At 37.8% G+C, this 12,474-nt stretch overlaps 1 protein-coding gene across 2 annotated transcripts; it reads left to right on the top strand.

Annotated features, from left to right (window-relative positions):
- Positions 1 to 10,008, top strand: LOC109228761 (serine/threonine-protein phosphatase 5). 2 transcript variants are annotated; one of them, XM_019393962.1, is made up of 13 exons: positions 1 to 264; positions 365 to 534; positions 631 to 702; positions 2,320 to 2,470; positions 3,463 to 3,666; positions 4,794 to 4,902; positions 4,987 to 5,104; positions 6,748 to 6,895; positions 7,385 to 7,633; positions 8,169 to 8,294; positions 8,425 to 8,525; positions 9,358 to 9,432; positions 9,588 to 10,008. In XM_019393962.1, the coding sequence occupies exons 1-13, from the start codon at positions 186 to 188 to the stop codon at positions 9,645 to 9,647; spliced, it is 1,662 nt and encodes a 553-aa protein (XP_019249507.1). In that variant the 5' UTR covers positions 1 to 185; the 3' UTR covers positions 9,648 to 10,008. The 2 variants fall into 2 exon arrangements, with proteins under 2 accessions (XP_019249507.1, XP_019249508.1); XM_019393963.1 differs by lacking the exon at positions 3,463 to 3,666 and having other exon boundaries at positions 4 to 264.

The following is a 12,474-nucleotide window of genomic DNA, read 5'->3' as shown; positions in this document are numbered from 1 at the left end:
GTAGAAAATAACAATGTGTAGGATAGCCGGAACTACAAACTAGGGCTAGAAAGCACTGAGCAAAGTCTTTCAGTCTTCTTTGACAAAACCCCTAAAGCGCGCACACACACACATACGCCATATTCATGAAAGTTCCTGTATTGTGATTGCACATAACAAACACTAGCCTCCGTACTCCCATTATTATGCCCGTAATGGAAACAGAGAACTCAAACACCCCTAGAGCTGAAGAACTCAAGCAACTCGCGAATGAAGCATTCAAAGGTAAAAATAACACAAATTTGAACCTCCTTTATTCACTGCGTGGCCATTTATGCATAATCCGAAATATAAAGTCTATTTTCGATTTTGAATGAGTTTTTAGGGCACAAGTATTCGCAAGCTATTGATTTGTACACACGAGCGATTGCGTTGAACAGTGAGAATGCGGTGTACTGGGCTAATCGTGCGTTTGCTCATACCAAATTGGAGGAATATGGCAGCGCAATACAGGATGCAACTAAGGCTATTGAAACTGACCCTAAATATTCAAAGGTTAAGTTCCAAATTGTGAAAATATGGAAAAAGAATTATGCTTTCGTTGTTATTATTCTCAAAGTAATCCCTGAGGGGTTTTGATTGGGGTTGCAGGGTTATTATAGGCGAGGGGCTGCATATTTGGCAATGGGGAAGTTCAAAGATGCGCTCAAGGATTTTCAGCAGGTTGGTGGAGTACTATTTTTTGTAATTCTTCAGTCATATCAGCTGCAAATTGCTTGTGTATTATCAAATTTTTATTTTGTAAAGCTTTAATTGGGCACAAAGGAATGTGTCGAGTGAAACATTGCTTGTTTAAATAGCTTATGCATTAGAAGAGAAAATGATGCCTTACCAGTGACATTGTGTGGGCACTATGTCATTTGTGACCTTTTAGGTTTCTTGCCAATTCTATGCTCTAGCAACTTCCGGATGTACTAAATAAGTTATCCGGAAATACTAAGATTAACAACATTTGACATCAAATTCAAGTGCAATGACATGTTGGTGAAAAATAAAATAGGTCTGACCGTCAGAGTTTGTACTAAACTGCAATTTGTTTAAAGTCATCAACAGTAAGTTTGTGCCTTCTGGCTTGTCTTTTTGGTACATAGTTATGAGATATTCATTTTTCCGCTATAAGGAAGTTGGTTGCTAAATGGAGAAGTATTGAGCAATGCTGCTTCTCTAACTACTAGATCAGCTAAAGTGGGAATTAGAAGGCAAAAATTAGAGAAGGGTATTATAGATAATCATATAAGAAAGAAATCATACTGCAAATAACGGCTAAGGTGAATACTAAAGTTTATATTTTACTCAGGATAATAGCACTGCATGCAAGATACATACTGATATTGCATGCTTTATCAATTTGGCTAATCATCCGAAAAAAGGGTAAAAAAAAGGGAATGCACCATGATGTTATTTGATGTATTTCTTAGTAGTCTGGGTGAGCCTGAGAATAGGTGTAGAAGTAAACTCACAGTTGCAATGTTTAATTTTTGACTGGCAGCTAAGTTGCTTTGACTCAATTTTACTTTTGGGGTGTGCCTTTTCCCCCTTTTTGACATCATCAACTTACCCGTGCACAATAGAGCTCTAAACTCAGTTTGTTCCTTAGGTGTTTTTGGCATTTGGATTGTCTTAGCAACTTGTTCTTTTGATGGTTTGTGCAATGGCGGAAAAAGGCCGAATTCACATGTATATGAAACCTTCTCTTATGAGTGATAAATATATAGTTTGTTTTATTGCATTTGGCGGCGAACGGGAGGAACTGTTAGTTGGGTTATTCGCAGTGTATCACAGCACTGAATTTTAGTCTTAGCTTAGTCACCACGTATAAAGATTCCTCTCTATGATACATATGAAAACATTAGTTCAAAACGGGTACTTGATATCTAAGCAATATACATATATCCATACATAAACACACATACATACACAATTTTAGTGTTTGGACACTGGAAGAGATATCAAGTAATCTTTTTAGACTGCTGATTTCCTATGATAAAGGGTATTGATTTTTTTTTTGGTCTCAGACTATTAAAAGTATTTTATTCTTAATTATGGGTCACAATAGTTGACAAATATTTTGGAGAACTTAACTATATGGTCGTGTCTCCTAAGTGGAGTTCTTGGGTGTCTCTACATTTTATGTGCTCTGAGTATGTTGTCTGCATGTCTCTTTGAAGTCTGTCTTATAGTTTTGTGCAGAAGATGCCCCTATCTTCTCTAGGCAGAGCATATTGGTAGGTTTTACCTATCTGCAATTTATGAGACCTGTTTCTTTATTGTCTCACTCAGGTCAAGAAGTTATGTCCAAACGACCCAGATGCTACCAAGAAATTGAAGGAATGTGAAAAAGCTGTCATGAAGCTAAAATTTGAAGAAGCTATTTCTGTCCCAGAATCTCAGAGACGTTCAGTAGCTGATTCTATTGATTATCACACCGTAGGTATGATAGCTCCAAGCTGATCTTTCTTCCAAGCTGGTCTCGGTGTAAATTTCTTCCTAGCATGTATTTTTCGTGAAGTTTTCTTGCTTTCATTTATGACTATATTTGTTGGGTAAATTTCTTACATGTCATCATACTTCGCAAGGTGCATGGAACATGGTTACTATACTGGAAAAAGGCTTCTTTCCCTCTCCTTTTTTTATTTCTACTGCTTGTTGCTGCCACACACATTTGATCCATTAATTGGGGAAATGGGAATTGCTCAATATCCTTAAAATGGTGAATTTACTGTCATGAGTTCTATTTATCAGTAGGGTTTAGGAGGAGTTTGTGCATCTTTGTGTATCCTGATGCATCAGTTGTTTAGTTTCTCCATTTGTTTTCACTTCTCAGTCTATAGGTTATAGGTTAGATTGTTTTTTGTCGAAGAGGTTGGTGTTCTGCACAGACATCATTTTGCTGATGTTGGATGGTAGGAAATGTTGAATTATCTCTTACCGTCTCTTTCAGATGCTCCATTTGAAGTTACCATAACAAAATAAAGATAAATCATTTTGATCTTTTATACATCCTTGATTCGTTACAGATGATGATATGTTGTTTCATTACTTTCTGTAAGAACATAACAACATAACAACGTTGTTAAGGATGCATGTCCGACTAATTAACTGTAATTGAGCCATTGCTCACTTCTCCTAACCCATTTAGGAAATGTAGAACCCTCTAAATCAAATTGTAGCTACTAAAATAGTTTTTTTAGTTAAATGACCATTCGAATTGATATGGGCCTGCCCCTTTAGATGATTCATCAATAAACCTTCATTTCAAATAACAGGACAAAATAAAGATCTTTGAACTTAGTAACCTTCTCAAAAAGAAAAAAGGGATCTTCAAGCTTAGTCAACTTTCAACCTTTCATGTTAGTCCATATAGTTTTCGTTCTTATAAAAGTAAATGTTAATAGTACGATTTTACCTATTTCATCCTTATAGGGTCTGGCCCTGGCTCATCATATGTTTCCACCAAAGTAACTGCTGTATCAGCGGCAGCAGCACTAATGGCAGTACTGGTGGTATATATGGGGACTAAGGCAGCCACAGCGGTGGCAGCAGCAGCTTTGGCAGCCTTATTGATGGTCTTGCTAACATTTCGGTGGGCTCGCTTCAATGATACCAAGAGTCGAACACTTGAATTAGGTTTGAGCCTTTCTAAGAAAAAAGTCAACAAGTAAATAACCCAAGTCAGTGGTAGTTCCAAAACGGAATTCCATCATAATTAATCAAAGGAATAGCTAAAAAGGGACTAGCTGCAAACTGAACCAAATGTTCATAGTTTAATTTATGTTGCATTGCATTATGTTATATTTTGAGTAAAAGCTATTCCTGTCTAATTGATGCTATGTTCTATGTATCCAATTGCCAGGAGCATGGTATTCCAACTAAAAACATTTTCCTCCCCCTATATTCAGTGTTGACAGTAGTTATTTGTTTCTTTTACCCTTCTCCTAGGGCCATATGGTATGGTGTTAATTATTCACCTTTGTTACTCGATTTTAGGTGGGTTATCAATCACCGGTTTAACCGTACTGCCTAGAGTACCGCAGCACCCTTACTTTCTAACCATTAAAGATTAAAGTTTAGTAGTAAGATACTACTATATCTTTAGTTGGAACAGCTAACAGTTTTCACCCCTCATTACCGTGATACATTTCAATGCTTGGGTCACATCTGTTATTGTATTTTGTGGGGAATGTAGATTTTCTCTCTGCGTGAAGCAACACAGCAATGTTTTGCTATGCAGGTTTCCTTTTGAACTTCATGCTTAGAATTCTAAACTGCCCCTTGCTGAGGACATTCATCTGTTGCCTTATGCATTTACTGCCTTAGCTTTATGTATGCAGTAATTGCCAGTTTGATGGTCCTCGTCCATTACATTTTGGATATGTTAGTAAAGACTCGTTTAGGAGAATTGGACATTGAGGATGTGTGCATGTTCTGATGCTTCTTCCTTCTGATTCTTCCTTGCTTTTATGTGCCAACTTTGTTTTACTTATGATACTCTTAGAGGCCGTGTGATCATTTTCCCTTAAAAATGTTTTCAGGTTTTCCATTTTTTATGTGAGACTTTTTTCACTCCACAATTTGTCTTGACGTAGTTAGACCTCCTGGTGATGAGTCTGTGTTGGGGAACTGGCAATTTGTCAATGGCTTAAGCTTTATTAATAGTTTAGTACTGTCTATATGTCATCTAATTCAATGAATGAGAATGTGCTGCCTTTGCTGCTCATGGATTTACCATGTTGGTTTGGTGTTTGAAATTGTAGAAGTGGAGCCTCAATATACTGGTGCAAGGATAGAGGGAGATGTTGTAACATTAGATTTTGTAAAGAAGATGCTGGATGACTTCAAAAACCAGAAGAATTTACATAAAAGGTATGTTTCGTTTATGTGGTCATAATCTTCTCTTTAATTTTTGACATGCTTCTCAATCTTTCAATGTATGCTCTTATTTGGTAGATATGCCTACCAAGTAGTTCTGCAAACAAGAGAAATGCTGCGAGCATTGCCCTCCCTCGTGGATGTCGTTGTTCCCGAAGGGAAACACTTCACTGTATGTGGTGATGTACATGGTCAGGTAATGAATATCCTAATGATGGATCCTTCTTAAAGCTTGTTGCTGTCATCTTTGTCATTTGCTTCTTGTCCTTTTTGTTCTGTTTTTCCAGTTTTACCTCGCTCTTTAGCACACCATTGTTATGCCATCAAATGATATTGACCAAGGAACATGCATTTATAGAAAGCCCCAGAACTTTCAGGTGCTTGCTAGTAGTACTATTACATGCAAGAATAGCTAAAACAGGAAACTGTTGTTTTTTTCAAACTTTGCTGCTTGGTTCACCAATCTCTCTGGAGATTCTTTAGGGTGGAATCCTATTGTCAGAAAAGATGGGCTCCGAGTGGCTCCAACCTGTAAGCAAATTTAAGGCGCTGGAACCTATTAGAGATCGTGGGCTTTTTCCCTTAGACATATTTGTCCGTCTACCCTCCCCCCTCCCTAGTTAAAGATTAGAGCTCTTTCGTGAGCTAAAATTCTAGCGGTCATACGAGTTAATACGTAAGGCCTATCTACCATATCTGAACCGCAGTCCCTTCCTCTTATACTTATTGTTGCAAGGCCGAAACATCCCTTTTCCCTTTTTCACTGAAATCCGAATTTGGATTTCCCTGATGACATACTCAGTGGCCCCACCCGCTCAGTTTTTCTCTCTACTCAGGAGAAGCATCTTCACCTTCTTACCAGACTGGGTCACCTTCATATTTAGTATGCACTTCTCTTTCCACTCAGAAAGGAACAGTATAAAATAAAAGCTCTTGAACTTTAATTTTGGTAGAAGGTGGCGAGGAGCCTGTATTAGGTTTCCACACACTATCATGAACCTTCTATCCAAATTTCAATCTTGTCTCTTTGTCAACTTTGATTAACACTCTGGTCTGTCCAACAACCCTCAGAATCCCTGGGCTACAGAACTGAGCTGGCAAGCCCACAGGTCTAATCCAGGTTCTATCCAACACCAACTCTGAACTGTCTCCCTGATCAGTGGGTTACTCCATCCTTTTGAAAGCCACTCTTTGCTTGGTATTTGGTAAAATGGCCAGCTTCCCTTTTTGAAGGGAATTTAAGAAACCTTTGTACTTTCGCTGTAAACAACCAGTTGTGATTGACCCACTTCCAGACCATCCAATCTTCGGTCGTTTTAAGCTCTTCACCAAATTTTTGTACCAAAAGCCTCTACATAAAGTGTATCTTTTCGTCATGATTTACCCTCAACCTCCTCCTGTTGTTTTCCCTTGCTTTTCTTACTCCCCTTTATCAGAATTGCCAGCGTTTGTTTAATTTCTTCAACCTGAGCATAGGCTTGGGAACCCCTTTTACAGGCACTGCTGCTGGTCTCGTGAATGAATTTCGGCTTGCTTGTGTGATTGTCAAGCTAACTGGAAAAATATTTGACAAACAAATAATTGGCCAGTAAGATTTAGGTAAAACAGTAGTTTTTTCTGATTCAATTAAGGAACAGATCCTAAAGAGAACTTGTTTGTGCCTTTGGAGATGTGCTGCAGCCTGCACGATATAACATTTAGTCCTTTATTCTCTCCTTGCTGTTTATATAGTAAGAACATATTTTGCTGGGTCTACCATTTTTGTGCTGGCTGAATGACTTACTACTTTTTATTCCTTGTGATAAGTCTCAACATGGCTCTAAACTTTTGCTATTGCAGTTTTATGACCTTCTAAATATTTTCGAGCTCAATGGGCTTCCATCGGAAGACAATCCGTATCTGTTCAATGGTGACTTTGTTGATAGAGGGTCTTTCTCTCTAGAGGTCATATTGACATTATTTGCCTTCAAGTGCATGTGTCCATCAGGTAGACCACTTGCTCTCATTCTTCTTCGGTGTTGTAAGCTCGGGTTCTTTTATATTCTTACTCCCATTTAGTATCGGGTGGTATTTAAAGGTTTTCTGGTCACAAGTTCCAGTCTCCTCTTTTTTCTACTTAACCTTAATAATCTTTTCGAGTCATTTTTCTTTTTTTCCATTATTCATTTTCTATTTTTCTCTTTTTTTGGGTACATCAATTAGATCTAACAAGTGAATGTGCCGTTTTGGGCTCCATGTAGGTCTAGGTGGTGTCTTAATGCTTTTGTTTGAGCATACTGATATTGCAATACATTAAACTCTAAGATCAAAGCTATGATTTTGTTTTTTTACATCAAAGCTATGTTTTTTTTATCAGTTCTCTGCTAGCATGACCTAAAAAGTAATTCGTCTTTTCATTGATTCAGTGAGTTTATCGCTGGTTTTAGAGTTGTTTAGATGGGCCAATTGTATCTTGCTAACAACTTCAAATTTTCAGCTATATACCTTGCGAGAGGAAATCATGAAAGCAAGAGCATGAACAAGATATATGGGTTTGAGGGCGAGGTCAGATCCAAGTTAAGCGAAACCTTTGTGGAACTCTTTGCAGAAGTGTTCTGTTGCTTGCCTTTGGCTCATGTCATAAATGGAAAAGTCTTTGTAGTTCATGGAGGCCTTTTCAGTGTTGATGGTGTGAAACTTTCTGATATTAGAGCAATTGATCGGTTTTGTGAGCCCCCTGAGGAGGGTAAGTTCTAATGCAAGTAGAGAAGTATTTTTGTTTATCCTTTCAATATGCTATTGTTGCTTTTAACAAACTGCTAATTACTCTGTTCTGAGATCCTTGATGCTCCATTAATCATCTGACTAACTTTCCAAAACAACAGCTAGGAAAAACTATGCATGCCAACATGTTTGTAATATAAAAAACTGTCCATTCTCATTTGCATGGTAGTTATCATCATTGACACATTGTCCCTGCACGCCACTTTGTTGATGCATGCTAAAAGAGAGATTCAGTCCAGACTCTACTATTATTTGATCCATGATTTGTCAGCCAAGCAGCATGGAGCTTTCTCCAGCTATGCGTCATCTTTATTAGTTAATATACTGACTTACGTTTTTGATAGTTAGTATCAATTTGCTGACTTGTTTCTCATAAAAAATAAAAAATTTGCTGACTTGTTACAGCTGTTTATTTATATTTTCTTACCTTGGTCAGACATAGTAACATGGCCAAGTTGTTTTAGGTAATAACTGGTGCTTTGTTTGATCTCCTTCAGGGTTAATGTGTGAATTGCTATGGAGTGATCCACAACCTCAGCCTGGTAGAGGACCTAGTAAACGAGGTGTTGGTCTTTCTTTCGGGGCGGATATAACTAAAAGATTCTTGCAAGAAAATAATTTAGGTACTTATCTTTTCCTTTCTCCCCTATTCTGTTGTTTGACCATGCAGAGAATCGACATTTCACTCTATTTCTGTCCTCTTGATGGGTTTTACCACATATATTCGATGCTGACAAGTGTGCATGCTTGCAGATTTAGTGGTCCGATCTCATGAAGTGAAGGATGAAGGTTATGAGATTGAGCATGACGGCAAGCTCATCACGGTGTTTTCTGCTCCAAATTATTGTGACCAGGTAATTTGTCTCTACATTTTCTCCTCTCAGGAACTTATTTGAGCTCAATGCAACTTAAGGTCAATAAAAATTACAATTTGCTAGTAAAGAAACACCTTCCGGTTAAAAGCTGCCTTTAGGTTGAAATGTAACATTTCATCCAACCTCTACTGGGTTTCCTCCATGTATAGGTTTTGTAGTTCTGCGATTTGTCGGTCAAGTTTAGCCTTGAAGTTGTGCCTGAGGACAGCCCAAAGAGATAGTGCCTTTATTGCTTCATTTAGGATATTAACATTAGGGGAAATGTCATCAAAAAGTAACTGTGCCATGACAAGTCAAAGCTGCTGGACATGAAATTAGAACAAATCATGTTATGTGCCTCCAGAAGGATGTACTCTAGTGATCTGTTAAGATAAGAACTTCTAGGGGCCTTTCTGTTTCTAGGTGGATTTGGAATTTGTTTGATATTGACTTTGTCAGCAACTTTGGTGGATGCCATTGTGAGCATATTTGGTAAATGGCATGGTATCCTGTTCCTTGAGGTCATTCTTGTTACACCAAAGCATTGTGAGTTTTGTGCATTGCTCATAATATAATTTTAAGTACATATAGTCATTTTATCTGCTACTCTCTGGGACATTAGTGGTGATTAAATCTGACAGGATAATCTGATAGCTTGAAGTGTGTTATCTATACATTTGTCTATCAATTAGAGCGAGTATCCTGCAATTTGTAGTAATTTCTGCTCGTACTACTCAGTACTCGTAGTTTTGTTTCCTACATGAAGTTCCCTTGATGTGGATGGAAATCATTTAATCAATATACTCAAATACAACTGCTTTGCATGTTGCAGATGGGTAACAAGGGTGCTTTTATACGGTTTGAGGCTCCCGATATGAAGCCAAACATTGTGACATTTTCAGCAGTGGTTAGTGGCTTTTATATTTGAAATGTCCTTTTTACTCCTCGATACTAACACTTTTAGAAATATATGAAATTTCCTCAAGTCTCTGTATTCCTTTCATGGGTTGGCTCAGTTTAAGCCAAGACTGGACTAATTTCATCGCTTTGCATTATATGCAGCCACATCCTGATGTCAAGCCGATGGCATATGCGAACAACTTCCTTAGAATGTTCTCTTAAACCTGAAACCTAACTTGCAGTATTACAATTGATGCAACCTTTTGTCTCACTGACCAAGTGCATAAACATCAGGAGGCAGAAAATTAGTAACGTACAGGCAATTATCTGCGGTGTCATTTTTTGGACAACTTCCTGACTTGCACGCCGCTGGTGAGGATCCTCACCTCGTTTGTTTTGTGTGGACAGAAAGACTTGGGTTAAGGTGTAAACACTTCAATAACAATGCTGTGTAAGATGTTTGGTGGATTGTCCCTTGTATTATTTATATTCCTCTGCGCAAGATTGTCGCAATTCTCATTTCTCTTAGAATGTCCAAACTGGGAGCTTTGATCAGTTGAAATTTTGGTCTTTCCTTTGTCTATTTTCTTGATTAAATAGGCGGTAATTTACCTGTCAGCTAAGTGTGACAACTCCTGTCTGATAATTGGATTGTCATTTGTCTCTGTGCCTGTGGCCAGATTACTGGTCAATGGTCACTGGCATTTCCTGGCTTTTGGTTCTTTAATAATAATATATAACGGCTTGTAACGAGCAAACACAATTTTTCTATCAATTTGTGAAGGTGCTGCGTTGTATATTGCCACGCGGAGCAAGTGTTGCTACAAAACATTCAACTCCCTTAGTGCCATTTAGGTTTCTCCATGGGGAAATAAGTTCATGCTATGTTCTGGCGAGGTCCGAGGCTTGTAAAGAAGCAATTAAGAGTTGAACAATTGAGCTGTTGTACATACTGAATCAGTCCTTCAATGAACTGGAATATTTTCTTGGTGATCTTTCCTTAAAAAAGTGTTAATAGATCACTGATAATTCAGTGCGTGCAATCTAGCACTTGTGCATGTGGCCAATGTCGAGGAATCATTTTTTCACCGTTTGCGGTACAACTTGATTTACAGGATGTTACAGTCTGCTGTTTGCTTGTAATTTTTAATGAAATCCAACTTTTCCAACAGGTATTCACTGTACATCTTTTGCCAAAATATCGTACAGGGACTGAGTAGGTAAATTTGGGAGAATTTAGTAGGTCTTTAATCCAACTACCAGTCAGTTTACTTCACCGAGATGTAAATGTAAAAATTTCTTCCTTTTGTGTCATGCTCTCTCTCTCTCTCTCTCTTTTATAAGTTAAAAAATTGATTCTTAGTTACCTACGGAAACTAGGAACTCGTGCATCTGTCTAGGTTCCTATTTAGGTGTAAAAGGAAATTGATTTGAAGGTTTTTATATCATAATATAATACTCCCTCCGGTCCAAAATAAGTGATTTTTTGGCCTTTTTCTTGTGGTCCAAAATAAGTGATTTTTCCAGATTTCAAGAATGAATTAATTATTTTTTTCCTACATTGTCCTTGGAGTAAATAATGTTGGAATATGTGTTAGGAGTGTTTATGTGAGATAGTAAAGGTTAATATGGTCAATTCCATTGCTAATTAATGTTAAAAGGTAGATTTCTTAATCTGTGTGAAAACATCCAAAAAATCATTTATTTTGGACTGGAGAGAGTACTGTTTTTTTTTTCTTCCCTTTATTCTATCATTTCAGAGTAGCAGCCATTGGAAATTGAGTCAAGCAATCTGTCAAACATGCGTAGTCATTAATAATTTCATTGAGCATCAAATTTTATGGAGGGAAAGCTGAAGGTTTTGGACCCAGCGTTAGGACAAGTAGTATTACATTTATCTCTTAATCTCAACTGTCTGTCTAGGATTGGAAAAGATGCTAACAGTAATCAAGAAAAAAGTGTCGAAACGAAAGAAGAAAAAGTTAAACTATAAGGAGGTTTAGGAATTGGCCCTCCTCTCTCCTCTCAATTTTGGCAAGGTTGCGGAATGAAGTTGCAATCTTGTGCGGCTCTTTCCCGAATCCCGCGCACAGCAAAAGTTTACTGAACCTGCTTGATCACGCCCAACTCTAGTCCTAAAAAGGATAAGTGGGTTGCTGCAAATATAATCCGGTCTAAAAGTGCGGAGTCGAATCCCACAGAGAACTAAGGCTTAGCTGTATCTGTTTAATATCACCAAGAAGACAAGATTGAAAATAAATAAACAGCTGAAAACTAACTATGCTTGAATTGTAAACAATTGGAATAAAGGTCTAAGGCAATGGTTTCCCCCGTTGTTGATTTCCTTGGTTGTATGTTTCTTATAGCGTTGACTTAGTTGCCTCTATCAATCATGAACTCTCCAGCTATCATAAATCTCTCTCAAGCAATTATGATAATTTACTAGACGCACTCTCTCAAGCTACGCTAGCTAGATTCGCATTATAGTTCACTTAGATCGCACCCGAGGTATCGTTATCTCTAATCCAACCTCTAAACCCTCGGTTATGACTCTCGCCTATACTCCGGGAGTGATGTTGTTCAAACAACTACCTAAATATGCACTCTCTCTCAAGCAGATACATAATAAATAGGAACGGCTAATTAAGGATCCTTTCAATTAACCACAATCAAAACATAGTTGAACAAATAGAGATTAAACTAATTCAAATCTATATTACTTATAACAACCAATTCATCCCCAACGGGTTTCACCAAAACCTTAGATTAGAAAAGTTAGCTACTCATGAAAATAACAAAAATCACAAACGAATTCATATTCAAAGGTAAAAGAACAAAGAAGAAGATTAAAGATTGATGTCCAATGATCCTCCTAGCCTCTTGCCCCCAAGGGTGTTGTCTAACCCTAAAGTAGTGTCTCTCTCTCTTCAAAATAGGTTTAGGACCCCTTTTATACAAGTTGGAATAGTGTAGGGCCGAAATTACCTTGTCCCGGACGAAATAGGACTTCTTTTTGACGCCTGGAGCGGCGCGGCCGCGGCCAAAACGC

This window comes from Nicotiana attenuata, chromosome 7 (assembly GCF_001879085.1).
Source record: "Nicotiana attenuata strain UT chromosome 7, NIATTr2, whole genome shotgun sequence".
Taxonomy (NCBI): Eukaryota; Viridiplantae; Streptophyta; class Magnoliopsida; order Solanales; family Solanaceae; genus Nicotiana; species Nicotiana attenuata.
This window is presented reverse-complemented; position numbering and strand designations above follow the sequence as displayed.

Coding starts and splice junctions, on each gene's coding strand:
- LOC109228761 (XM_019393962.1), top strand. CDS start 186: ATGCCCGTAATGGAAACAGAGAACTCAAACACCCCTAGAGCTGAAGAA. Junction 2,471..3,462: donor TATTGATTATCACACCGTAG/GTATGATAGCTC, acceptor TCATCCTTATAG/GGTCTGGCCCTGGCTCATCA. Junction 4,903..4,986: donor CAGAAGAATTTACATAAAAG/GTATGTTTCGTT, acceptor CTTATTTGGTAG/ATATGCCTACCAAGTAGTTC.